The sequence below is a fragment of the Podarcis raffonei genome, chromosome 10 (genome assembly GCF_027172205.1).
Source record: "Podarcis raffonei isolate rPodRaf1 chromosome 10, rPodRaf1.pri, whole genome shotgun sequence".
Classification (NCBI taxonomy): Eukaryota; Metazoa; Chordata; class Lepidosauria; order Squamata; family Lacertidae; genus Podarcis; species Podarcis raffonei.
In genome coordinates this window covers 41,709,629-41,737,502 of record NC_070611.1, presented here as the reverse complement: position 1 = coordinate 41,737,502, position 27,874 = coordinate 41,709,629, and the positions used below count along the sequence as shown (strand labels likewise).

The following is a 27,874-nucleotide window of genomic DNA, read 5'->3' as shown; positions in this document are numbered from 1 at the left end:
TGGTATTAGTCAAGCATGTTTATGCAACTTTACAAATTGTTTATTCAGTCGGAACAAATTATCAGTGTGCCATTAAATTATGTAAATATGCAACTCAGATGTAACAAAAATCTAAGATTGCATCCTACATCTACAAAGTAACATTTATAGGAAAAAGTCAGTAGCAAAAGAGAATATACAATAAAAACTGCATGTGAAACATTTATGTTTTTTCTAGCCAAAGGAAACAAACCAAGACATTGTCATAGAAGTCTTCATTGCAAAAAAAAATAACTGAAATGCATAATAAATTTATCAGAACAAAGCAATTCTTATACAAAATACATTTCCTATTTAGTTTCCCTTTATAAAAAGGCACTTTGTTTATAGCTAAAATTGATTTAATACTCTTGTTAAGCCTCTCTTTATAACCAATGTATTTCAAGTTTTCCATAAAAACCCTTTGATATAAACATTATGAGTGCATATTTTTGTATTAATCAGTTAACTATTGCCTTTTCTATTTTAAAATAAGGTTCTTTAGTGCTGGAAAAAACACTGAGTTTACACATACTACTTAAGTGTCAGACATATGACATCAGTGTGCCATAGCACACAAAAAAAAAAATTCAACTCATTTTCCTTGCATGAACACGGACTTTTTAGAAGTGGGCTTGCAATCTTTTATTTTCCTCACGTAATCTCTCAATTTCAGCTACTAAGCCGTCGTTTACAGAATATCTTTCAAGTAAGGCATGCATTTCATTCTAGAGGGGAAAAGAACAGAACATTGCATTACTAGAGAAAAAGATTTTCAAACCCGACTATGCATTTTTATATAGAATACTAATGTTGGAATCAAGGTGGTCAGAAGATATTGGCCCCAGTTCACATGCCACAGCAAGCCACAGGCTGAAAGAAACTCTGGTTTAGTGTGACTGAGCAGTATGCTCATATACGCTACTCAACTGCACCCACCTTGTTCCTCTCCCCCCCCCCCTTTGCAAAACCACACAGAGTGGCTGGCTTAGCATTACATGTGAACAAGTGCTCATGGGTTCTCTCTCTCCAAACTACAAGAAGGAACATTCTCTGGTTTGTGTCTGACATTGGCAAAGGGTGGGTGCAACTGAGCAGTGTACATGGTAAACAATCGTTTTTCAGACTATGGCTTATTGTGACATGCAAACTGGGCCACTGTAATTTTTCCACAGAAAGATATCCATCCATCCATCCCCTTTGAAAATTTGAAGTCAATCACCAAGAATGTAGGAAGTCTGTCTCAAGCACTACTTTCTCAGCAAAGCAATCTAGTTTCCTTTCCACCCCAAGTATGTGATATTACACTCATCAGACAGTACTATTCTGTGCCCAGCTTTTAAGAATCAACAGATTGCAAGTTAGTTTGCAGTGTCACTTAGCAAAAATTATAGTATTCCAAACCTAGCAAACCGAGGTTATCAATAATCTCATTGCTCTTTCTAGGATCTTAAAATGAACAAGCAATCCAGAGTAGGGTTTTCAGCTGAAATGCTTTTAAAACATCTGCACATTTCTGTATATATATTATACATACCAGCTGCACATGAAATTGTTTGATCATTTCCACTTGCAAATTCACAATGTCACGATGGCAGGCTTCCCTGAAGAAACAAATACCATGCACCTTCAATTCCTGTTCGCAAGTTTACCCATTTCTCTTTGGTTCTTAAATTAAAGGTGATTTTCAGGACAAGACTAAACATCTTATCCTACCCCACCCTAAATTCAACAATAATGCGTATCTTTATCGGACCCCACAAGAACTAACCTGACACTAGGGAAAGCATAGCTGCTTCATAGCAATTAATTTCCAGTATAGTGGTACCTCGGGTTATGAACTTAATTCATTCTGGGGGTCCGTTCTTAACCTGAAACTGTTCTTAACCTGAGGTACCATTTTAGCTAATGGGGCCTCCCGCTGCCACTGCGCCATTTCTGTTCTCATCCTGAAGTAAAGTTCTTAACCCGAGGTACTACTTCCAGGTTAGCAGAGTCTGTAACCTGAAGTGTCTGTAACCTGAGATACCACTGTTCTGGGTTCTTAATGAGTCATAGGATCACAGAATTATAGAGTTCAAAGTGACCCCAAGGGTCATCTAGTCATCTAAGGTTAAGGGCACAATTGAAATAGCTGATATTTCATTATTTTTGATGCACCAGCTATGGTCTGGTGCAGCAGAGAGGCCCATATTGGACTCAGTGCCACAGCTTGCCAGTAGCTAGACTGGCTTGATAGCCAGTAGATTCTTGAGTAGCTTAGCTCCACTCTCATCCTACCTCGAAACACCCTATTTCAGAGATATGCACCAGCTGCCACTAGTAACTTCCATCCACCCACAATTTACAAGGGAGCACACGGAACTTCCATGGTTGGGCAGAAGGGCACCATCAACTTAAATGCCTTCCAGCATAACAGATCAGGGGTTTGGATTACCACTCAGTAATGACATAGACTCTGTTTGCTATAAAAAGGTAAAGGACCCCTGACAGTTAAGTCCAGTCGCAGACGACTCTGGGGTTGAAGTACTAATCTTGCTTTACAGGCCGAGGGAGCCAGCGTTTGACCGCAGACAGTTTTTCTGGGTCATGTGGCCAGCATGACTAAGCCGCTTCTGGTGCAATGGAACAGCGAAACCAGAGCAGCAGACAGAAATGCTGTTTACCTTCCTGCTGGAGCGGTACCTATCTATCTACTTGCACTTTTTGGCATGCTTTCAAACTGCTAGGTTGGCAGGAGCTGGGACCGAGAGTCGCGGGGATTCAAACCACTGACCTTCTGATCAGCAAGCCCAAGAGTCTCAGTGGTTTAGACCACAGCGCCACCTACGCCCCTTTCTGTTTGCTATAGACTATGGTAAACAGAATAGAGACAAACTTTGGAAGTGAAGTACAAAGTGCTAGAACCCCTCCTCCCTCTGCTTCTTTTTACAAGTCACTCCTTCTAGCCAAGAGGCAACGGCCAGTTTCACAACACCAGGTGCAAGCAGAATGCTCTGCTCTAAGCAAAAGCTAAACAAGGCTAGTAATAAGAACAGAAAAGGAGAAGTCTGATGACAACCCAAGTAGTATTAGTCAACCAATACTGAAAATGTACTATTTCAGATTCCAGGAAATGAAACACACTGAGTGTTTTTTGCCATAAAATTTATTTTATTATAAATTGGGAAAATGTAATTGCTCCAGATGCACATTGGAACAGCTTCCAACAAACATTCTTCATTTACAATAAAAGCTTCATGATATGTGCCTACAAATGCACCTGTAAACTGTTGCTCTGTGGCAGATTGTATTTACTCGAGATGAAGAGAATCTAAGCCATTTTCTGGCTGTTTAAAATGTGCAAGAGCAGCACACTCCAGGGGCTTTGTGAATTAACTTACCAACTTCTTGAATTAATTCATACAGAAGTTTGATTATGTCCTGATTGAGTTGTACTACAATAACACACTGAAATGTGGTGGGGTTTTTTGCTCATAAACCAGTAACAAGGCTAAGAAAAGATATAGTGATGTCATAGAACGTCACAATGACAAGAGAAGCACTTAAGACACAAATCCAGAGCTAACCCCATTGCTTTCTTAAAACCACTCAAAGACAATTAGCTTTCCTGGGGCAGAAAGAATGCTGAAGTGTATATTTGGTAGATATATTAATTTGATCTATTTCTGATGTGATGCTGAAATGCCAGCCAATTTTATAGCACCCTGCTAACCTTTTCTTTTTTAAGTCGGAGGCTCAGAGGCCCATGCCACCCACAGACTATGAAGAACGAAGCCAGTAATTTGGAGCATTCATATTCACCACAGGGTTGTTGTCAAAACAGCATACTTGAGGCAGGCTTGCAATGCAGCCCAGAGTTAATACCGCAGGTCAGAGGAAGGGAGAGGCTGGTTCAGAGTCTGCCAAAATTCTCCCATACCTCTCAGGTTGCAGCAAAGTTCACCTTATCCTCTCAAACCTCATCCCTGGCCAAATCTAGTACTTGACTGCATGAAGCTCATGCTCTATTGACTTGCATGGGAACTGGACACACTTTTAAATATTCATAAACAAAGAAGATGTACCTTAAGACAGACCCAAGCTAGAGCTGAGATTAGTGCCTTTGATGTGTCTTCTGTTTCTTCAAACACACACCCTCAGCCACAAGTAACCCACACACTCCAGAGATACACTGCAACATCTCGTTGTCAGGCTCCGCTAAAGTTATTATTTTGCTCAGGCTTTATAAAAACTGATAACTATAGTCAAAGTGTCGATACAACTCAACTTACCTGAAGTTATCCAGAGTTTCTTGTATCATATTCTGAATGAAATGAATTTGAACGGATGATAAAGGTGCATTCAATCTGCTGCTTCCAAGAGTGTCTGCTATTTTTTCCGATAGCGAATTGGCAACTCCAGCAGTAACCGAAGAAGTTATCTTTGAAGCTATGCAAAGTAAAGTATGAGCATTTCATTTTAACTTGGGGCAAGAAAAGGGGACCCAAAAAGATACAGACAACTGCTATATAAACAGGCAAGACGGGCACACCACAGCACACAAGTCACATTATTTCTAATCACCACCTATATTTATGAAATGAAAACGTAAGTTATTGACTGTTCATAAGTGCTGGGATTTAAGAATTTAAAAGCAGGTGCATGACTGGAAATATGATTGAAGTGCTGGAGTGATTGAAGACCATTCCCGGGAAAATTACGCAAACTAATTGGCAGAGTACACCATGAGCACAAAGACAGAAACATTAGATTATGCTACATTTTTATTCAGTAGTACATCATAAATTTTATATATTAAAAAAATATTTAGAGACTGTTGTACTCCCATTACATTCACCTAGGATGCCAAGTCATTAACCAGTTGATTATGTTCCATAACAGAAAGGTGAGATTTAGACCTACTTGCTGAGGTAGGACCGTTCACTGGCGATTCATAGGTCAGTTGTGCCTGAAGGTTCTTAATAAGTCTCTCTCGGGGATCAGGACTCCTGATTATGTTGGCCAACGGGGAGGTATTCATATTTGTAAACTCAGAGCTGGAGGAACTCAACTTTGTACAGAAGGGGGAAAATAAATGTGAAAGCCAACACAGCCCCACAAATATAAACATTTCTTGCCTGATAAGTAGTACACTCAGTCATGTGCTGGGCCCTTTGGGACAATCAAAATCAGCACTATCTAGCAACAACAAAAGCTGTTTAAAGATGGGAGAAAGCTTATTATCTCAATCCACCCCAAGCTGCAGCTTCTAGGAGTCACAGGTGAGAGGTGAGTGCAGAGTGGAGACCAAAGGTAGATAAACTACCCCAGAAGAAGCATGACGTGTCCCCTGCCGGAAGCACTATCCCTCTCCCAACACCTCAAAACTGAAAGGGGGTGGGGGGATTTGCATGCATTATGGTGCTCCTAATCTCATGACTATGGTTAGGAAGCAAACAGCCCACGCCTAGAAGGCACTACTATCCAACATGTGCATGTTTCTACGCAGCAAAAAAGCAGAAACAGCAAACAAAAATGCAAGGCGGACAGCTCAAGTCACAGACAATTAGAATTACAGCATTACCTGTTTGAAATGTTCTCTGGACTCTTGTCTTCCATGATTAGTTTTCTTAGCATCAACATCTGGATTCTCATCATCCTCTTTGATAGGAGAGCCAACAAATATATTAAGTGGACTAGAATGCACTACTTGTGGGCCAAATCCTACTGGATTTTTTCTTACAGGCAATGCAGTGCTGAACTGGGAAAGAAAATCCAGACTGGAAAGGTAAGGTTGAAAATCCATACCTAGAATGAAAGGCAAAGTCACACACTTGTGTATTTTTTATTATTTTAGTCATTTCATTTCCATACCACTTTATATTTTAAAGGATTATATATTTATACTGTTTGAACCAAGAATGTTTCCTGAACACAGGTTTAGCATGCACAGTGTAGCAAATATTACACCCCACGCCCCAGTTTGTTTTTACTTACCTTCATTTATTGCTACTTATTCTGATTTCCTGTAGCATTAAACCAATTTAGTGTCAGGCTGGGCCCTCAAGAGATACTAAAAATGTACTACAGTAAGTGCTTACCATCACTCTTTCCGGGAACATCTTCACTTGTTTTACAAACTGCAACATCTATAGGACAAAGCAATAAATACTGACTGTAAAAAGGGAGGGAAATCCTATACTGATAGAATCTGAGTAACAGCTCTACCTGATCTTTTGTTCAAACAGTAAACAATTACTGCTTAATTTTTTTTAATACAATAGGCATAGTTTGGGGATTATCACTGACCACTATCTAAAAAGGCACCTTATTAATTTGGCTATAATATTTTATTTTATTTTAATAGCATATGCTCCATATAGGATGGGCATGACTGCAATAATTAAGGGTCTTAACTGCAGGATGTAATAGGATGGAGTCCTTTCCAGCACATGTATCTATACAATCTTTTTCCAATGTCAACTTACCATCTCGAAGTGGAGAGAACAAGTCACCTAAACTATTTCTCCCCAAATCATCAGCTGGATTAGAAGTATTCCCATGATCAATTTCTTTGGAAGGAATTACATCCAAACTGCAGCTGCGTGGGAATCCTAGAAGAGGAACACATCCATTTTCCTGAATAAGAGTCATTTTAAATGACAAATTAAGCTTACTTCACAAAATCTATTAGACACCAGCACTTTCTAGTTCCATAAGCAACATAAATGTTTATGCATAGAAGAGTCCTACAGGAAGAACAAGACAAGTTCAATATAGTTCAGCCTGGGTATTTAAGCACCCTAAAAGAAGCTTTAAAAAGGTAGAAGGCTGCCAATAAATAAACTGGAAACAAGTCCCATAGGAACCAATAGAATTTGGTTCTGAGGGAAGATGTCAAGGATTTGGAAAGAAGTAAAAGCTACTGCCATTATCAATAAGCCTCTGACAACAGGTCTAGCAAACACACTAAGGTACAACAAAACCTGTTGTCTTATCACATTAACTGTGTGGACAATAAAATTACTCAGCAGCACCCTATCCTCCAAAACTGCGATAAGAGGATTCCGCCTTAAGCTTTAATGCTAGCATTACCTAGCAATAAAGATAGCTTTACTTCAATTTGGCACCCAAAGTGCTTGACAGAACTCCCACTCACATTTCCACAAGGAGGTGAACAGGTATGAACTCCATTCATCAAGACAGATTAAGCTGTCAGCTTGAGCTTAGTGAGAAAGCATCACACTTAATTGAATGTTTTATATGTACCGAAAAGTATCACAACATACAGATATTTTTTAATGTTTTTATAAAATAGTTAAGATCTGGAATCACGTTCTTCATCTTTATTTCAGTCACTTGTGCAGCGGTCTGGAAAAAAAATTAAGTCAATCGCTAGCAACGATGAATGAACACATGGCTTGAGCTTTCCAAGTCTGTATTCTGGGTGCCCTTTGGGATGAACTCTGTCAAGAGAAGGGTAGGAAGAGTATAACCCTGGTCCTCTTGGCCCCCTCAGTGGCTTTCAGTGTTATCAACCATGGCGTCCTTCTGAATAAGCTGTCTGGTTCACTGTTGGAGATACTGTATCACAGTGGTTCTACTGATACCTGAATAGCTGATTCCAAAAAGTGGTGCTAGAGGGGGCAGGATATTGCTGTACCCATTGCCAATTATGCTATGGGCTCCACGGGGATATTTTTATCCCCATGCTATTTAACATCTACAGTAAATGACTCAAATAGATAATCCAGAGGTGAGGACTGAGGCATCACCAACAGGTGTACAACATGCAGTTTTCTCTCTCCTTTTCAACTAATCCAGGTGAGGCAGTGGGTGTGCTGAGCCAATACCTGGCTATGGGAATGGAGCCAGGTTGCTTAGGTGATCTTCTCCAACCATATATGCCCTAGGACACCCTTCTCTGAATGCACCCCACCAAATGAGAGGAAGTGGGTGGCTACTGTAAGTATCTTAAATAAAGGAGAGTAATAGTATGACTGGTGCCCCAGTTGTGGAATATCCTCTACATAGGTGGTGGTAATAATAATAATTTTATTATTTATACCCCGCCCATCTGGCTGAGTTTCCCCAGCCACTCTAGGCGGCTACCAACAGAACATTAAACACAGAATAAAACTTCAAACATTAAAAACTTCCATAAATAGGGCTGCCTTCAGATGTCTTCTAAAAGTCAGATAGTAGTTTATTTCCTTGACATCTGATGGGAGGGCACTCCATAGGGTGGGTGCCACTACCGACAAGGCCCTCTGCCTAGTTCACTGTAACTTCACTTCTCGCAGTGAGGGAACCGCCAGAAGGCCCTCGGCACTGGACCTGAGGTCACAGTGTTGAGCTTCTTTTTGGCAACAGGTAAAGACCTTATTTACTCAGTACTTTGGTCTGCAACATTTTAGGCCTGGGGGCACTTTTTAGAGATCTAGAACACTATTGTGGATACTTCAAAATGCCCTTTTCACAGAAGAAAAACTGGCAGTGTTTAAAATATCTCCACTCCAAACCCAAAACAAACAAAACAGACCAAAAGAGCAGGTGCCATGAGCCAAACAACCCTTCCCCCACAAAAAAAATTAAACATTTGGAGGAGCAGGAGGCCTTTGCAGGCACCAAACAGGGTGGCTGAATGTACCCACATATACCACACTGGGGAGCTCAGCTTTAGACTTTGGGTGCTCCTGTTTTCTATGTTGCTGGATTTATTCCAATATTATTATAACTTGGTTTTAATTTTCTCTATATTGCATTTTTATATTTTAAGAATTTGTTTTTAAAAAAATGTATACCACCCAATAAACACTATAAGTAAAGAAATAAAATAAAGGACCAATTAAGCAATTCTTAAAATGGCAACAATTGGTATTTTCGTATTTCCCTCCTTCATGGTTCTCACAAGTGCTGGCATCTTTTTACCAGATTTATCCTGAATGGCATCAGCTCCTTTAACTTCAGCTGTTGGCAAGGATGGGGACAGGAACGTGGAAGGCATGTTAGGAGTAATGTTTTTGATCATGCCAGCATTCTGAATCCCTCCAGTATTGCTTGTTGTTTTGATATCAGATCTTTTGCAGGCCTGCTTAGTCAAGGATGACTTAAGGCTAGACTGAAACAGAAATAAGTTAGTCAGAAGTGCTCTACTCTGAAGGGGAAAAGGACAGTCAAGCACTAAGTTACAACTTTCTTCTAATGCTGCCTTCGATAGGACTCTAATCCCAAAAATAGCAGACACCATTTATAATACAGTCGTACCTCTACTTATGTATCCCTCCGGATACGTAAACTTTGGGTTGCAAACACGGCAAACCCGGAAATGTATACTTCTGCATGCACAGAAGCGGTCTGCGTGCAGACAACGCACATGCGCAGAAGCAGCACCTCCGGATACGGACTTTTCAGGTTGCAGACGGACCCCCGGAACAAATTAAGTTCATAGCTTGAGGGTCCACTGTATTGGGAGCGGGGAGGGGGGGAATAGAGCACTCAAATAGATGTATGTCAAGTATACAGAGCCATCAAGCTTTGAAAAAAGGGTCAGTTGTATACAATTCTAACTACAATTACAATGGAAAAGTGATTCAGGGCTTAGTACAAACACGGCATCTTGTGTGCTTTGGCATATATTGATCATAATTAGGCACATTTTATTTCCGTTTTAACCTACACTTATACACTAAATGCACAAGACATTTACCCTTGAAAAGCTGTTAGAGCACTGTAGTGTTATGCATTTCACAGAGGTTTTGTGAGCACTGACTGATTTCACAGGTGCGGACAGTTTTCTTAGGTCATAATGGTATATCTTTCCACGAGAAGATCCAACCACCAAGGAAGTTCCTTCAGGCATGAATTCTACTGCAGTTAGAGGAGATTCTGCTACTAAAGTCTTCAGCTGCCTTTTTTGTGACAAAGAAACATGTTGAACACCCGAGAAGGGGGGGGGGGAGAGAAAGGACAGCCACAATTTTATTTACAGTTTCCAAAATAATAGTTATTTTTCATTAACTCTTCACTTAGCTGTTGGCCAGGTTAGACTAAAAGGTAGTGTCTGCCCCAATATTACTCAGTGGGCTTCACAGCCAAGCTAAGACTAAAACCCAAAGCCAACACTATTATACCGCACTGTAATTTTAGTTCTGCTTATCTCCCAATGTTATGTTTAAGTTAATACAATACATAAAACTACATTCTTCAAGCAGATACACACATTCCCGGCTGCTAATGGATGTCCCCTTTTCTCAAACATGATAAGAATTCAAGTGTGTAGGTAGGATGGAAACTGCCAGTGTCAAACAGCTCCCTGTGGGACTGTCCCCCTTTCAAGTGTCCTCTTGTTCTTTGGAGGACTCAGGGCTCCCTCTGCTTTGGATGCCCAACTCTGGCAGGCCAAGGAAGGCAGAAGGAATACCCACAATGAGTACATCCAGCCCAATGAAGAATTCTGGAGATCTTGAGAGCTTGCTCCCTATTTTACAAACTTTGGTTGGTCCTACTAAAGGTATTGCTCAACAGTGGGTTTTGGCATTTTCCCTGTGGCTCATATATTGGCTCTGCAGATGCAATAAAGAGACTGTTGCAAACTACAACCATTAAAATGTCAAAATGTCTCAATTTTAGACACCTCTCATGAAATGTGTGTGTACCAAATAAGAAAGCTTTCAAGTCAAGAGGACTCCATCAGCTTTAATATTCCTACAAGCAATTCAGTAACTAAGACAACCACACACAAACTGCTTTCCACCATTAAGAAGCACACTCCAAATATTACTTTCACAAAACCAAACCTTGTGGCACGTTAAAAGTTCCACACCTAACCATTTTTGTGAAGAAATGCTAATGTTCCAGTTGCCTCGATCAATTAAAAGGAGACCAAATCAAGCCTCAGTAGACTGGCTTTATTTTTATTTGTTTGTTGATCAGCAGTGCTTCACAAAATATACAATAGTATGCCATAAATTCCTTTTTATACCACTGAAAAGCACACAGAATTCTGTCAACAGATAATATTCTGACAAAGGTATACATACTTTTTACTTGTGGTGTCATAGAGAATGATTCTTTTATCCAGACCTACAGTTACAAGTAGCAGCTCACTGATGGGAGAAAAACAGATTTCATAGGCCGGAGCTTTATGAGCACTTTCAAAGTTATGATATGGGGCTTGACTGTTGACATCCCACAGAGTGACAGCCCCACTGTCGGAAACGCTACCCAATAATGCTTTCTTAAAGGGAGAATATTTCAAGTGCCGAATGGGCTGAAAAAGAAAGAAAACACATTTGTATATGTTAAAAGTGATGGCATGCTTTGCCATTGCATATATTTAAACTACAGTACTTGTGTACAGAAGGCTGATCGCCGAAGAATTGATGCTTTTGAATTATGGTGCTGAAGGAGACTCTTGAGAGTCCCGTGGACTGCAAGAAGATCAAACCTATCCATTCTGAAGGAAATCAGCCCTGAGTGCTCACTGGAAAGACAGATCGTGAAGCTGAGGCTCCAATACTTTGGCCACCTCATGAGAAGAGAAGACTCCCTGGAAAAGACCCTGATGTTGGGAAAGATGGAGGGCACAAGGAGAAGGGGACGACAGAGGACAAGATGGCTGGACAGTGTTCTCGAAGCTACGAACATGAGTCTAACCAAACTGCGGGAGGCATTGGAAGACAGAAGTGCCTGGTGTGCTCTGGTCCATGGGGTCACGAAGAGTCAGACACGACTAAACAACAACTTGTGTACATTTTTTTAAAAAACCTCTTTGCTAATTAGTTGGCAAGAGGCTGCACCACTGGAATCCTAGTACTAGCCTTACCTTCAAATGCAGCAGTATCATCACTTACTTGCACAATTTTTAGGTCTTTGCCATCCTTAACACCCAGTTACCGTAGGTGAAATCTGGCAATAAAGCCTAATCTGTTGGGGGAGCAGGGAATTGGAGGGGAAAAACAGCACACCCCTGCTACTCGTTGTGTGGTACAGTGGCAGTTTCAGCACATTGTAACAAAACAGCGAGTGACTGTCTTTGCAGCAGGAGCAGTCATAAAAATATATTTAAAAATGGGGTGAGCACAAAAGTATTCGTGAAAATATCAGCCCCCAATTTCGAGTCAACTCTCTGAAGTGCTCATGCAGTGCAGTTCCCCACCACAAAAGAGATTGAATTTGACATGGTACCTAGTAGTGAGAAACAGGAAAAGTAACACCTAGAAACCCTTTAAGTGAGCATCAGCACTGATACATCTTTATTACATGAACAGCCATTTCAGATGTTTAGTCAGCAAGTCTGCCATCTAGCCCTCACTGGAGTGACATGCAATTAAAATTTAACAACTTTTCCAAGCTCGGCATTTTTGCAGTAACAATAGAAACTTGAATCCTGACAAAGTGCCAAGCTTTTTAAGTCTCAACCATTAAGAGTTTTCAAGAGTGGAGCTGTGATTCAACAAGATACTTTAGACCTGAAATTGATGGAATAATGGGCTTTAAGTTGAGTGCATTCTTTGTTACTGTTAAGACTTTAAATAACTGTCCTAATTTCAAATCCATGACAATCTACTTTCAAAAACAATCCTTATGGGTTCCTTAATGTATTAGGCTTTTAGCATGCTCTGAATATACATTTTAAAACAATGCAACACGCAAAAGGCACAGGCATATAGGCAATAATAAGGAAACTTTTATTTGCCTTTCCTCCCTCCTCTCCCACAAGCCCCTTTGACATGGTCTTTGTAGCTAGGAAAATATGCATCTTTGAGGAATCTGCTGCAGCTTCTCTCCATCCCCATGAAAGATTAACAAAGAAACATGTACCAACCAAGCCAGGTGATGGCTATCAGGTATTTAAACTTCCAAAATAGATGTGAGGAAAAGAGAATGCCTGTTTAAGAAGTCTGTTTAAACAATATTTAGAACAGGCCCTCTCTCTTGAATCAGGGGCAGGGGGAAAGCACCCAGGTTGCAGGAAAAAATTAAGCCACCCACTTTATGTCTCTTCCAAGGCTTTTCTAGCTTCTCAAACCCACTGCTTCCATTTGTCTCTCTCTTTCTTTTGTCCCACATGACAGTTAAGTAATAACTCACTCACGAAAAGAAATGTATAAATAGGTGGTAGTCAGAAAGAAATGAGATATTTTAATGCTTCTAACATTATCCCATACAAATAAAGGATTGCATTGTTTTCATTAGTGCTATATGGTTTATGTAATAGGCAATATTTAAACCCTGTTTTGCTATTCTACCATAAACCTATCCGACTTGACTGTAAATTACATTGCTCCCTATATTTTACATTAATATTCCTCAAGGTTTAAAGAGCAACCCAATCTTTCCTCAGCAGCATGTAGTGAAAAGCTACAAATGGCAAAGTAAATAGCAGGAAATAACAGTCAATGCAACTCAGCTGTAAGGTTTTCAACATCTTATCACTGCAGCTCAGATCCTCCTCCTCCTCCACCACCACCGCCCTGCTTTCATTGCTTTGGTCTTTAACCCACAGCACGTTGTCCATCAATAACTGTCAGAGAGAGTTTCCCAAATAAGCCACACATAAAGCACAGCTATGACAACTTTATTAGCTCTGCAACGAGGTGGCTTTTTAAAAAAGAGCAAACTGACTATTAAGAAGAAGTTTGCATCAATATAACTGATGGATGATAACAATGAATCAAAAACAGAGCTTTTGAAAACTTGGCTTTCGCTTCCAATGAATACAATGGTACCATTTGCAACCCTCAGTATGTGTGACACTTAACTTGTCCAACCTGCTAGAAATTCTAATAAGAAAACCCAAGCACATTCATTAAAAAAATTTTTATAGCTTTTCAACATCAGCACTGAAATGTGGCTATGACCAAGCTGTGCCAGCAATAAAACTATTCAAGGAGACAGCAAGGAGAAATGCAACCAGGCCCATGTTCACATTAATAGTTACTTGAGTTTTAAAATCTCAGATATTAACACTGCTATAAGCTGTTCTGAACCAACGTGAAAGAACAGGATATAAGTAAATTTATTTACTTATTTATTTTTAAAATCAAGAATAGGAGTAAAGGTTTCACCCTTAAAGTCCTATTTCCTTGCAAGGACTTGCAAGTCTATCCCGACTCCGATAACCCACTTTGCCATGACACATAAGTTCAATAAGATGTGCAGAAGATGATCAAGAGGTTGTGCCACATGAAAAGACCCAGTTCCACAGCAATCCACTGTGTAGCATGGACAAAGGTTCTACGTCAGGGATAGAGGAACTGCTTGTACAGTGGAAGGGTGGGGTGGGGGTTGGGCAGCTCAAGTTCAATACACAAGTTTAGCATGGGCTTCCTGAAATGCCAACAGCCAAATGCTATGCATTGTTACTCGGGGGGGGGGGAGTTTCACTGTATTCAACGTGACTTACTACCAGGTAAGTGTGCATAGGATTGCAGCCCAAGTATGGAAGTTATTGGGGGTACAGAACAATTATCTGGTGGAGAGAAAATTGGGTATAAATCTAATTGCAGGTGGTTAGACCCAACCATCACTTGTATGACACACTGCAACTGCACCATTGGAACCACATTCCACAGACACTTTACCTGACTGCTGCCAAAGCCAAATGGAGTGCTGGATAAATTCGTAGTAAGACTATGCAGGATAATTTCACCGCTCATAGACCCCGAAGCGATATAGCAATCATTCCAATTAAATGTTACAGAAGTTATTTCATCTCTGTGATCCTAAAGAAGATAAGAAAATGCAAATATTAGTCAGTTGCAATTGGTTTTCTTGTTTTTTAAACAGGTAGTTATCCTTTTAACCTCTCTTGTTCTGTCAGGTTTAAAGTAATATAAGTATTCAAGCCACATGGCATAATCCAGCTTTGTCTCTCTCACACTTTTAGGGCTTCACAAAACAGCAGCTGACAATGTACCCAGCTGACTTCCATGTGTTTTGTTATATTCTATTCCAGAAGCCTATCAGTTTAAAAGTTCATATTTAGATTTGTAACTGGCTCAATCTCCAAAGGTTGGTATCAAAAATTAAAAGACCCAGTAGGACTAAGACCCTGACTTGCACATCTAAGGGGGAAAGGCACAACTTTGTACAATGGGAAGATGGGCTAATCCCACAAATGAATCCCCCACATCAAGAATTGAATTGTTTCAATTGATTTTAATCTAGCATGTCTATATTGTTGCCACCTGCCCTGGGACCTTCTGCTGCAGGTCGGGTATGAAATCCAACAGACTGACAATTCTGGCAATGAAAAGCCAGCACATCAGGCAAAGCCTAGCCTAATCCAATGTTCCATGCAACTCCTTCACATGGTAGAGTATTCAAACTTGCAATAGCTGAACAGTTTGAGGCCACCATCTGAAGGATCACCATCTCCCATATGATCAAGCCAAAAATCATCTGCCTACCCCTATTCTACAGTGATAGAAGTAGTGTTTTTAATAATAATGTATCCGTAGAAGACATTCATTCATATAGATTCCATGTATTCCAAAGTTTCCCAGATTCAGTATACACAAAATGCTATTCCAACATAGCACAGTTACATCAACTGTTTCTCCAACACATACAATTTTTGTTCAGCTATTTACCTAAGAACTGTCAGTCTTCGAGATAATCCTACATTTGCATACATATAAATGTCAAAGCATTATGTTTTCAGATAAAAGCTAGTTATTTAAGAGGAGCTTTATTGCCATTTGGCAACTATAAAGCTAGAAATCCTAAAATTAGCATTGAAACTAAATTCCATAATTATGGTGGCATAGGTATACAGGGATTATCAACAGATTAAAAGGATTAACTGATTAAAAAAACAGAAAACTGTAGAAAATCACATTCAGGTTTGTTAACCGGTACGAAGCCAGAGTTCCCCATTTCAAACACAACAGAAGACTGGCTTAATACAAGCAAGGAGTTTCGTACTGAAGGCAGCACACAACACAAGGGGCAAGAGAAGTGGAGGGAGGGGAGTGCTCAGACCCGACACTCATTGCCAACTTCACATAACATGGTTTCTGAAGACTCAAATAATCACTCAGAGATACAATGTAATAAAATGACAGCTTGAAAATATTCCTTCTATAGCAACACAGTCCACAAAGCCTGCTGCTAGCACAGACACCTATGGTGATAGGAATTAAAAAATTTGAGTTGAAATTTGGGCTTTAAAGATCAGAACCCAAAGCTAGAGGGTTTGTTTTGAGGGGGGGTATTTTTTCAGAGTCATATTTAATAGACAAATAGATAAAACAGGAAGTGTTTTGTCTTACCTTAAGAGCTCGGTGAAGTTTTCTGAACTTTAAATCCCATATGTTAACAGTGCTATCCGCACCTCCACTTGCAATATACATTGAATTAGAACTCAAACTTATGCAGGTTTGTTTTGCCTGGTTGGGGGGGGGAATAAAAAGGGGGAAATCAACACAGTATCATTTGGGGGCCCTTGCAATAAAGTAGGATATGTTGTTGTTAAACGTGTATAGTTCTACTCATGGAATCCCTAACCAAACCCAGAGAAAGGTACAGTATTGAGGAAGCGAATTTCACCAATTCATCTTTTCCCCTGCAGTCTCCAAAAAATCAGTCCAGAATGTTGGGACACCCTCTGGAAGAAAGTGGAAGTGGGCATGACAATGGGAATCTAGAAAAATCACTTCCCATTTCCTCCAGGAGAAGCCTCTGCCTCCCATTCAAGAAATGGACACTCTGTATTCAACCTGAGTTGCCAATCAAGGTCCATTAAAACCAATATTCTTATCCGGCTGTTTAATTTGGCAGGGTTCTAAAGCATGTGAGGAGGCTATGAATGTCAGGCAGGGTCTCCAATTCAGACATTCTGTGATGGGGATGAAGCAGAGGCAGCGAGACCAGTGAGCACAGACCTACTCTTCCCTCTGTGGGATTCATTTTATGTTCAGAATTGAGTGCCTCAATGAAGTTTTGTTGTGCAAGTCAATGAAATATAGAGCACTCTATAGCCCTATTTCTTGTTGCCCCTTATATGATTAATACTACTGAAGGGTACAGCAGGGCCATGCCTTCTAGACTCCCCTACTGTGACTCCTTCCCATCACCCAGCCCTGCTGACCTCCATACGCTGGAGGGAAATGCCTGAAGCTGTGAGCCTGCAATACATGCAAAGGTGCCCTGTGCAATTCAGAACCCTGAATATGTGGCAGAGCAAGTGGCTGGGGGTGACCCAACTCTCCCCAGGACTGTTGATCATGTGAATTTTAATCAAGAGGTAAAAGGGCAAATGCTCTTCATCAAATACCGGTTAGAGAAAATGAAATTAGGGGAAAGTGGAAAAGAGGAATTCACCATGTTTAGCTTGCATGTAATTTGCAAACAGCATGCTCCAAAAGCTAACATACATAAAAAACAGATTCTACAATATTCCTTTTATGATTTTCTTTATCCCCAAGGGTGAGCAAGTATTGGCAAGATGTTGGAACACGGACTTAAGCATCATGAGAATTAATATGCAGTTACTTGTCTGCTTGCTCATTTAAGAGTGTATGCCACTTTGGGGTGGGAGGGCGTGGGGAATTTGGGGTGGCCAATCAAAGAACCGGCAGGTTGCTTGCCTGAGGTAGTATATATCGACTAGCCAATACTAAACTTAACACTGTTGAGGCATCACTCACTCACTCCTTCCTCTGCACATTTCAAACTGTCTTCCAAGTTTTTCACATTGATACAAAGCTCCTCGGATTGAAAGCCCGTGTTTGCATATAGGCACCTTTTAAAAACTTTTGTATAAAAATGAGATCATTGTACATGTGACAAAAAAGATCACAACTAACATAACAATCTGAAGAACACTGGTGAGAGTGTTGATTGCTTATTTAAAGCTTAGAGAGAGCATTTTATCAGTCTAAGGCCCTATGTCACCACAAACTAGAGGGCAGGAATGTTCTGTTGTTAATAATGGGCCGAGAACAGAAATTTATGTTCAGCAATGTATCAAAAGATCTCTTTCAAGACTCCCAGCCATGTTCATTAACACATGTCTGGGTTTCATTAAAGTGGCTGCAATACAGCTAACAAAAGCCAATCAATACAAATACATTTTATGCACACCATATCACCTTATTCAGGCACAACACTAAACAGTGATTTAACTTTATGAGAAACAGGTACAATGAGCCTCTTGTAATCCCTCTCTGGTACAGCTGTGTGGAATTTAGTATCTTTCACTTCCATTTTAGATTGTCTGCAACTATCCATGATGTCCAAAGCCAGACAAACTGTGGCTAAGATACAAGGCTGGTTTGTTTCAACTAAGCATAAGTGAGATTAGCCACAATTTGTTTAGGTTCAGCAGACAAGTTAAAAGGAAATTAATATGAAACACAAAAATCCTCCTCTTCGTCATGCTGGAAAAGAGCCAAGGGGGAACTCAAGAGCCAATGGTCACTGCAGCTCCTCCATGTAATGCTGAAGCAGGCATAGGCAAACTCGGCCCTCCAGATGTTTTGGGACTACAGTACCCACCATCCCTGACCACTAGTCCTGTTAGCTAGGGATGATGGGAGTTGTAGTTCCAAAACATCTGGAGGGCTGTTTGCCTATGCCTGTGCTAAAGCACGGTTTAGAACAGGAGGAGTGCTGTCTTGTGGTCCTCTGGATTACAACTTCCATCATCTCTCACCATTGGCAATGATGGCTGAGGCTGCTGAGAATTGGGAGTGCAACAACATCTGGAGAGTCACAGATTAGTCACCCCTGCTTTAGAGTTGCATCCAAACAAAGTCAGCCTTTGTGGTCCTCACTCAAAGTTGTTAGCAAGCTATATTCTTTTTAGAATGGCAAATAAAATTCTCTCACTTCCGATTTCTTCCCAGTTTCCAGCCCAGCCCCAGTGAATACCTGAAATACCATTTCCCCTTTTTATTAATTTCCAGATTTTGTTCAGACAACATGTAACCCGCTTGCAAGTTAGCAATGTGCACTTGTAAAATTGCACTGCAATTTGGTCAATGAACATATGCACTCAGCAGCCTACAAGGGGAGTAAAAGGACATGTACCAAAGTCAGTTAGACTTTGGAAATCAGGAAGTCAGATGGAACAAAATGCAAGGCACAGTGAATTCAGTAAACAACAGAGTTGAGCATCCTTTTAACCCCATTTGTTTTAACACTGTACTTGTGGGGTTAGCATTCCAAATTGAAGCATATACAGAGGAATGTCAACTTTACTCAATTTTAAATTTGAGTAGCTCATTACAATACTGTATACAAATTACATGCACAAATGCTCTGGCCGAGGACTGTGTCATGTACGTTTGGTACAACTCCTTGGCTCGCATGAGTGTCAATTAAAGCTACAGAGGCAGTAGGCAATATGGCTTGTTTTTCAACTGGAAGCATTCTCCATTAAGACAATGGGACCTTTTGAAGTATTTTTTTTAGGATCACCCTGTGCTCCAGATATATACTTATGTATAACTACATTTTTTTAAATTTGTTATTTTGAAAGAGGGAATAGATGAAGTAACTGTAAGTCCTGTGTCTATTCTGTCAATCCCATTGTGTTCAGTGGGGTTTACTCCAAGATAAAGGTGCACTTATCCGCTGAACACAATGGGACTTGCTTCCAAGTAAACATGCAAAAAGTCACACTCTATGGCTCTGAAGAAACAAGTCTGTTTTACTTACCCCTTCAGCTAGCTCAAAGAGTGGAACTGGTTTACCTTTACCATTTGAAATCACTATTTTATCACCAGCAGCAGAAGCAGTGACCAGAAAATTATCTGAAACAGGTGTCATGGAACATAGCACAAAGTTTATATAGTAGCTGAAAAGGGAAAAGTATGAATCCAAGCCCCTTAAACAACATATGCTAGCATAAAATTCAAAACAGAAAAATGTTGATTCAAGTGTCTTTGTTAGTTTTTATATACTATGCAGTTTTGTTTAAAGAAGAAAAGAAAGCAGAAATGGAAAAACATTCCAGTTTTGAGAGGATTTGTCCTTTCAAGAGATGAACTCAATGTTGCATCCATTTAACACAAGTTTATGGTTTTAAAAATACTCCTCCAACAGAGAAGTGCAACTTATTCCATGTCCAGTTTGTTCTACTTGCCCACAACTTCTATCCCCATTTCAAAGCAGTATTTGCTGCTAGTATTTTTGTGATTAAAAAATGTGTTTGCAAAAAGTAGTGATCCAATGCATTCTAAAGTTAGCTGTGTTAATGCTAAGCAGTGGAATTGCCAACCACAGATTGGGCACCTGATATCTCCAGATCTTCAGCCCAAGTTATTAACACTCAACTGAGTACACGTTCCACAAAATTACATCAAGACATTAAGCCAGAACCTGAACAGCAGCCTGTTGATGTAGAGAATGTTTATTTCTAACACCTTCCCCTTCACTTACATTCACCCACCTCAAACAAACACTATACAAGTGCAATAAAACCAAAGCAGATAAATACCCCAAAGTTTCAGTATCACACTGACTGCCACTGTTGAAGTCAGGATGGAATTCCTCCATATAAAACTTGCCAGCTGAAATCTGTACAGGGCTGTGTTGTTGTTGTTTTTTGCTTCTCTGCTTATTACAAGCCATCATCTGCTTGAGCTATACAGGTGTGCTTTAGAATACTCCCTTGCCCACAAACAAGTGATATGGGTTCCTTTACTTACACCTGCCCTGCTGCAGCAACACAAATTACATTATAAACAGTTAAACTGCTTAAGATTTTCAGGTATTACCAATCCTTTTTTTTAAACAATTGTCGCAAACAATGTGTCAAAGTGGCTTCTCAATGAAAGGTATGGCCTTTAGAAAAGAAGAAAAACCTATATGCCTAGGAACTTCTGCAGCCCACTACTTCAGGTGTGTACAAGGTAACTTTCATCTCTAACATTTAGCTGTCACTTTTAAGCAAAACAGAAAACCTCTAAGGAGATTTCCTTACTTAGCGCCATAGTACATTAGTACATTGCTTTCCATGCACTGAAGCTTGTCTAACTCAACACAGGATGACAAGCTGCTGTACCGTTGATCCCGAACAGCCAACAAGATCTACTTAATAGCTCAGACATCCCGAAGTAACTAAAGCCTTCAGCAATTAGAGGAACAGATGAATTCAAAGCAGCTTCTGCTGTGCTGAATGGCACCTACACACTGCAGGGCGGGGGGAGAAGCAAGAAGATCTAAGTGATTGGGTGACAGCTCTGGAAAAGCACAAGACTCCCTGACACAGAACACAGACTTATCAAAAATGGTATGTACTAGTGTCCCTTCTCAACGATACTATTTATTCTGGGAGATTTTCCTTTATATGACAGTTGTCAACTCAAGGAAAATTCAAGACCTAGAAAAATTAACACTTCAGTTATCATTATTGGTTTTCTTACATGTCTTTCACTATATGGTCCCAGGTCAATTTACAACAGTTCTAAAATACAGCATTGACATAAGAGGGTATTTTTTACTAATTCTTTTTCAGTAGAAATTACACCACTAAATTTACTGTAACATCCAAAACCTACCTTCTTACAAAAAGAAACATGTTGTGAATGACTAAGAAAGCCAAACATTATCCAAGCAAACCATTCTTGTGCTTGCCTGTATATATCCCCATCTGCACTATCCCCTGACATCATTCTAATGATAAACACAGCAGGTAAGGCTCCATCAAACATCCAAGCAAGCATCTTCTAAGATGCACCCAATCAAATGTGCATGATCAGAAAGATGCCTATGATACAGAAAAGAATGGAGTAGCTAGTATGAAAACTCACTATCCCTACCTAGGAAGCAGGGGACATTTAGCTACAATGAACTACTGGAATCAGCCATTTTGTACGAACAGCCCATTACTAAGGGCTGGTTCACATATGCAAGTGAAATAACTTGATTTCTTATCATTTGGGGTAACTTTTAGCTGAACTAAGCTTTTGTTTCTATTAGATGTATATCCTCATCTGGTAAATGGGTTCAGAATGGCTTACAGCATTTTCTAAATGTTAACAGCTCTGTTCCCAAAGGGCTCACAATCTAAAGAAATCTAACGGTTTGGAGGATAAAAGAGGTCAAATAAAATATAAATGACACTGTAGGCATAGCATATATTTTCTAAAAAGCAAACAGAACCATAAATAACCAATCCAATAAGCCACCCAGAAAACAGTACTTTTTTTGCAGTCTCCTGCCAAATGCCTAATCAATGAAATGATTCTGCATTAAGTAAACTGGCTAATGCATAGACCTCAGTTCCAGTTCCTCTGGGGCTCTGCCCAGGAGGAAAATGATTCCTTACTCTTTTCTTGGAAAAAGAAAATAAAAAGAATTCCTTAGGGTTAAGACATGACAGCCAGTGTGGGGCAGTGGTTACAGAGCGTTGGACTATGACCTAGAGACTCAGGTTCAAATCCCCACTCAGCCATGCTCACCTTGGGCCAGTCACTGCCTCTCATCCTAACCCACCTCACAGAGTTGTTGTGGGGATTAAACAAGGAAGGGGAGAACAACGTACACCACCTTAAGCTCCTGGGGGGGAGGCGGGGAGTGGATAAAAATACAAAAAAATAAAGGTAATCCAAGCACCAAAATGTTTCAAGCAATGAGGCAATATGGAAATTCTGTGGCTTGGACTGGTGGCTTGTATACTTGTATACTGGTAGCTCATATACACATTGTGAACATGCAACAGTGGGACAGCACTATGGGTACAATGACATGCCAGAGCTTCTGGACCATAAATGAAGCACCACACATGCTCATCTATACTTGGAATGCTACGAAACCACAATAAGGAACTGCATTTGCAAAAATGGAACATCGTCCAACTAAAATAAGGGGGGAGCCTCTGGACATATGCAGCTTCACTTGCACATAAAAAGGTAAAGGACCCCTGACCGTTAAGTGCAGTCGCAGACGACTCTGGGGTTGCGGTGGGGACCTCATATTACAGAACATGGCCATATCTAGCACATCTGGAGAAAAAGCCCTGGTACTGCTTATTTACTCATCTTATATCCCTCCTGGAAAGAAGAAACAAATATGCATACTGCCTCAAGAACAAAGACTGTGTAAGGACACTGCATACTCCTCATTAGAGAAGTCAGGGATTCAACCTGGGACCTTCTGTACACAAAGCACATGTTCTACCACAGTCTTTCCCTTGAACAGTAGAGAAACAATGCAGCACTAATGGCAGCTGCTTCTAGGGTTGAGAACGAGAATATGTACACATATATAACCGTTCCTCCTCTGTGTCCTGGAGGAGAGGCATGAAGAGGAACACAAGGGGAGGTATTTATAGCCACCTGTATCCAAGTGAAATCACAAGGAGGAAGATAGTTTAAACCAGGGGTCAGCAACCTAAGGCCCATGGGCCGGAAGCGGTCCGCGGAGGTCATTTTACTGGCCCCTGAGCCGCCCACGCCCACTCTCATGCTGCACTAAACTAGCGCCGCACACCACAGGGACTCGCTTCCGCGGCGCTGAAAATCACATCTGCGCACATCCCATCTGCGCAGACGCAAAAAATCCCGGGCATGCGCGCGATCCAGCCTATAGAGGGATCTCCGCGGGACCAATCCGGCCCAGGCAAGATAAACCTTGCTGACCCCTGGTTTAAACTAATCTGTTATTGAACCAAATTGCCAAGGCAGTCTGTAAGAAGTAAACCAAGTATATTCAAATGGAACATACACCTTTGAAATGCATTCCATATCCATACTCTAATAAAATTCAGCTTTTGCTCTTGAGCACATTTGTTCTCACATATGCTTGTTCACTCTCTCCAGATGCCAGGGGTATTTGGAATTTTAAAGAACAAAGCTGACTTATTATTCATATTCTTTCAGTTGTTACAGCACAGATGCTATTTAATGGATTATAGTTTATGAATGTGGATGCCCAAAATCCATGTATATGCTGCTACTATAGGTCATTAATTATATCCATTAAATCTCATTAGCGCTGCAAAAGTATCTGTGGCTTGTTTGTTTGTATTAAAGCACAGCTCACTGGCCCCAGAGACAAAACTAAAAATTGCCACTAAACAATGAGTGCTATAGCTCTAGATGTTGTGCTTCATGAAGTGGCAAAGGATACTGTTGCTGCCCCAGCATACAGAGCTAACTGGGTGTGATGAAGTATGGGGGCTGAACTGTTCCACTACAGTTATGGATGAAGCGTCCCATATTTTAACATCATCATCTCCCGATGAAGCAAATCGGATGCTTTCCTGCATGGCTGCACCTGTAAGCAGAAAGAAGAAAATGCAGGTGAGATTGGTCATACCTATTAAAAATTATTCTAAATGACAAAATATTCTTTGTTATAATTGGCAGAAGTGTAAAGATAGGCAGGTTAATACAATAAGTTATGGAAAACATTTGAAGCCCAGACATTTCCTGTTGGTGCTGCCTTATGTTCACAGCTAATTGTTTGAAAATGATCAGTTCAATTATGAAAATAAACACCTGTTTTGAAGTTCCATGTGAGACAAAATATAAAGTCAAAAGCAATTAAAATCATATGTTGAGATGCATTCTGAATTCATTCTGAATTATGAACATTCCAGGATTTATTTACTCAAGTATTTATTATTATTTACAGCATTTATACCCACCTTTCAGGCAAACAGACTCTCAGAGCAGCTTACAAAATCAGTTCTAAGGCAGGCCCTGCCCTCAGTCATACAATCTAAAAAGACACAACATGTGAGGAAAAAGGAATGGGGGAGAGGAGAGAAGAGAAGAGCAAGCTCTTAAATATTACCATCCTTAAAGCTACAGCCAAGGTCAATGCTAGTTCTGGCTGCCTTATTTATTTAGTTTCTACACTCCTCTTTACCACCAATGACCTTGGATGGTTTACATTAAAAAAAACTACAAAACACAACATTAGAGATTAAGAACTAAAATCCATGCCAGAATGGGCAGCAGCGGCAGTTACCAAAAACAAGTGCACCCAAAAGCCTTGATGAAGAGGTATGTCTTCATCTGGCAGTGAACTCTATTCAAAAATGTAGGTGCCCTGCTACATTTATCATAGAAGAGTTCCATAGCTGGGGTACCACTATAGAAACAGACCTGTCACAAGCCACAGCCCAATGTAGCACAGCTACTGCAGGATATATACTGAAGGGTATCTTATGTGGATCTTTCCTGTATCAATCTAATTTCCAGACTGTTAAATCTGTGTTTCAGCAAAAACAAAGAATTGCCAATTTCCAAAAATAATTATTCAGGACAAGCCTGGAAAAAAATATGTTGGCAAATCACATTTAAATTCTGATGCGTGTCCCACTAAATTGTAAGGCAGCAGACAAGTTCAGAAAGAAAATCCAGAAATTATCTGCTCCCCATGCACCTTATTATAGAATTTCTACCCGCTTGTATTGATTAAACAGATTCAAAGGAGCTTACAAATAACTTTTTTAATTGCATCAATACACAGTAAAAACAACCCAACATTTACTAAAACCAGTATATAGTAAGAATAAGAACTTCAGTTGAAAAGCATTAAACTGCTGTTGACATCCACCTTACATCAGGTGATACTGGGTCCCAAGGCACCAGTTGAAGACCAACAGCCTAGAGTTTATACATAGGGTAGGAGCATTTATGAAGTTGCCATAGAATTGCTACTTACCACCAGTTAACAGATAATGTGAAATTGGTGTGTGGGTGTCCACATTCAATTGAATTTAATTAATTTTATAATGAATGATTTTAGAGTGTTGTTTGTGTTGTACTTTTGTATTGTTTTATTGTTGTTAGCCGCCCTGAGCCCGGCTTCGGCTGGGGAGGGCGGGATATAAATAAAATTTATATATTTTTTTATTTTATTATTATTATTATTATTATTATTATTATTATTATTATTATGAGACTACAAATGCCACTCCATTCACAAATGTGATTTTTGTGTGACAAAAAAAATTGGATGGAGCAACACTTATGCTGCTGATGGGGGAGAAGCCGCAGTGAACCTGCTTCCAACCTGCCTGCCTAGCTAGTTGCTCGCTCAGGGTCAAGCATTCAGTGGCAGTAACCTAGTTTATTCATTTGCCATAAGCTGGAGGGGAGAGTGCAGTTGCACTCAGGCCCTGCTTTCAGGCTTCCCATAAGCATCTGGACCGCCACTGTGACAGCAAGATGCTGAAGTAGACAGGCCTTGGGCCTGATCCACCAGGGCTTTTTCTTATGCTAAGAAACAATTTGACTGATATCCTATGCCATTTTAAAATGTGTTGGGGAGGTTATGGGGTTGTTGTTTAAACTATTTTGATTATGTACTTTGTGGTTTTATATTCTCATTTCATCCTGTGAACCGCCCTGAGACCTGCGGGTACATATAGGGCAGTCTACACCGGCTTTGTAAGAGACACTGTGGCAGTTCAAGAGCCGCTTCTGGTTACAGTGGTACCTCAGGTTAAGTACTTAATTCGTTTCGGAGGTCCATACTTAACCTGAAACTGTTCTTTTTTTAAAATAATATTTATTACTTTTAAACCTTACAAAAAGGAGAAAAGAAAAGAAAAAGCAAAAGAAAGAAAAAACAATACAGTACAATATATAAACAATACACAACACAACATTAACACATTAACACATTAAACAAAACAAGAGCAAAAACAATTCAAAAAACACACATCATACCACCTCAATACCCTCTCTTTCATTCCCTTCTTTCATCGACCTCCTCTCACCTCCCTATTTGTATTCCATTTCTATTAATTATTTCAGCAAATCCTTTCCATCTTTCTCTATTTTCTGTCATATGGTTATCTTAACATATTTTAACCTTATTTTCCATTAATACTATAATACTTATTTATGCTTAATTCCTTATAACATTTCTACTAAAGCCGTATAATTCCATTCCAACATTTTTCTAACACTCATTAATTTTAAATTATTTCCATATATAGACTTTAAACTTTTTCCAATATTCTTCCACCATCGCTTCTCCCTGGTCTCGGATTCTGCCAGTCATTTCCGTCAATTCCATATAGTCCATCAACCTGGTGATCTTCTGTCCGAGGCTCTTAACTCTTTTCCAAGTCCCTTCTGCAGGTCTTCTTCATATTTATACATGCACTTTACTTTGTATTCTCCTGATCTTGTTCTTATTTTCCTTCCTTTGAAACCTGAAACTGTTCTTAACCTGAAGCACCACTTTAGCTAATGGGGCCTCCTGCTGCCACCGCGCCGCCAGAGCACGATTTCTGTTCTTATCCTGAAGCAAAGTTCTTAACCCGAGGTACTATTTCTGGGCTAGCGGAGTCTGCAACCTGAAGCGTATGTAACCCGAGGTACCACTGTAGTTCCAAGGGCAGCAACCTGGGGCAAAGGAGAAGAGGGGAGGAGGAGGAGGAGGGCCGAGACACCCCCACCCGGTGGCTCCCACCTCTCACTGAGGGCGGATAAAGCTGTTCCAGGTGGGTCAACCAGTTCAAAGGACAAAGGGTCCCTACACCCCTCAAGGCAAAACAAGCGCCCAATCCCAGCCAATCAGGGGCCTCTGTGTCCCAACAGGTGTCAAATCGCCGCCGAGGACCAGAGGGAGAACTCCGCCAGCTGTCAGGTAACCCGCCAGGGACCTCCCCCTCCCCCCAAAAACCCCACAATAACAGACCCCCCCCCGCCTCCCCTTCCTCACCTCCCCGCTTGGCCGGGACGCCCCGCGTTAAGTCTTCTTTCTACCCCATGCGACTCATTTCCCCGGTCGCTGGGCAGAAGAGACCCAAACTTTCGAAGCAGCAGCCGTCGCTTTCGGTTTCTTTATCTAGTGAGGCAAAACGGGGCCGCTAGAAGCGGAGCTTCCGCGCTCCTTACAACTTAGCGGCCCGTCCCAACATCCACCGCGGGACTGGGCTCACTACCCCCCC

The 27,874-nt window shown here is 40.5% G+C and overlaps 1 protein-coding gene across 1 annotated transcript; it reads right to left on the bottom strand.

Annotated features, from left to right (window-relative positions):
• Positions 1–18: 18 nt before the first annotated feature.
• NEDD1 (NEDD1 gamma-tubulin ring complex targeting factor) lies at positions 19–27,874 on the bottom strand. Its single transcript, XM_053404988.1, has 16 exons — positions 27,646–27,874; positions 24,608–24,681; positions 24,088–24,234; positions 19,672–19,766; positions 16,281–16,397; positions 14,589–14,729; positions 11,043–11,272; positions 9,710–9,911; positions 8,932–9,121; positions 6,489–6,614; positions 6,102–6,149; positions 5,585–5,808; positions 4,924–5,071; positions 4,293–4,449; positions 1,556–1,622; positions 19–746 (listed from the first exon to the last, which is right to left on the bottom strand). The coding sequence occupies exons 3-16, from the start codon at positions 24,224–24,226 to the stop codon at positions 642–644; spliced, it is 1,989 nt and encodes a 662-aa protein (XP_053260963.1). The 5' UTR covers positions 24,227–24,234; positions 24,608–24,681; positions 27,646–27,874; the 3' UTR covers positions 19–641.

Bases quoted from the DNA above. Each gene is read 5' to 3' on its own strand.
- NEDD1 (XM_053404988.1), bottom strand. From the start codon at position 24,226: ATGCAGGAAAGCATCCGATTTGCTTCATCGGGAGATGATGATGTTAAA. The intron at 14,730-16,280 runs GTAAGACAAAAC...TATCTTCTTTAG, and splicing joins AACTTCACCGAGCTCTTAAG to GATCACAGAGATGAAATAAC. The intron at 4,450-4,923 runs GTAGGTCTAAAT...TACTTTGCATAG, and splicing joins GAACGGTCCTACCTCAGCAA to CTTCAAAGATAACTTCTTCG.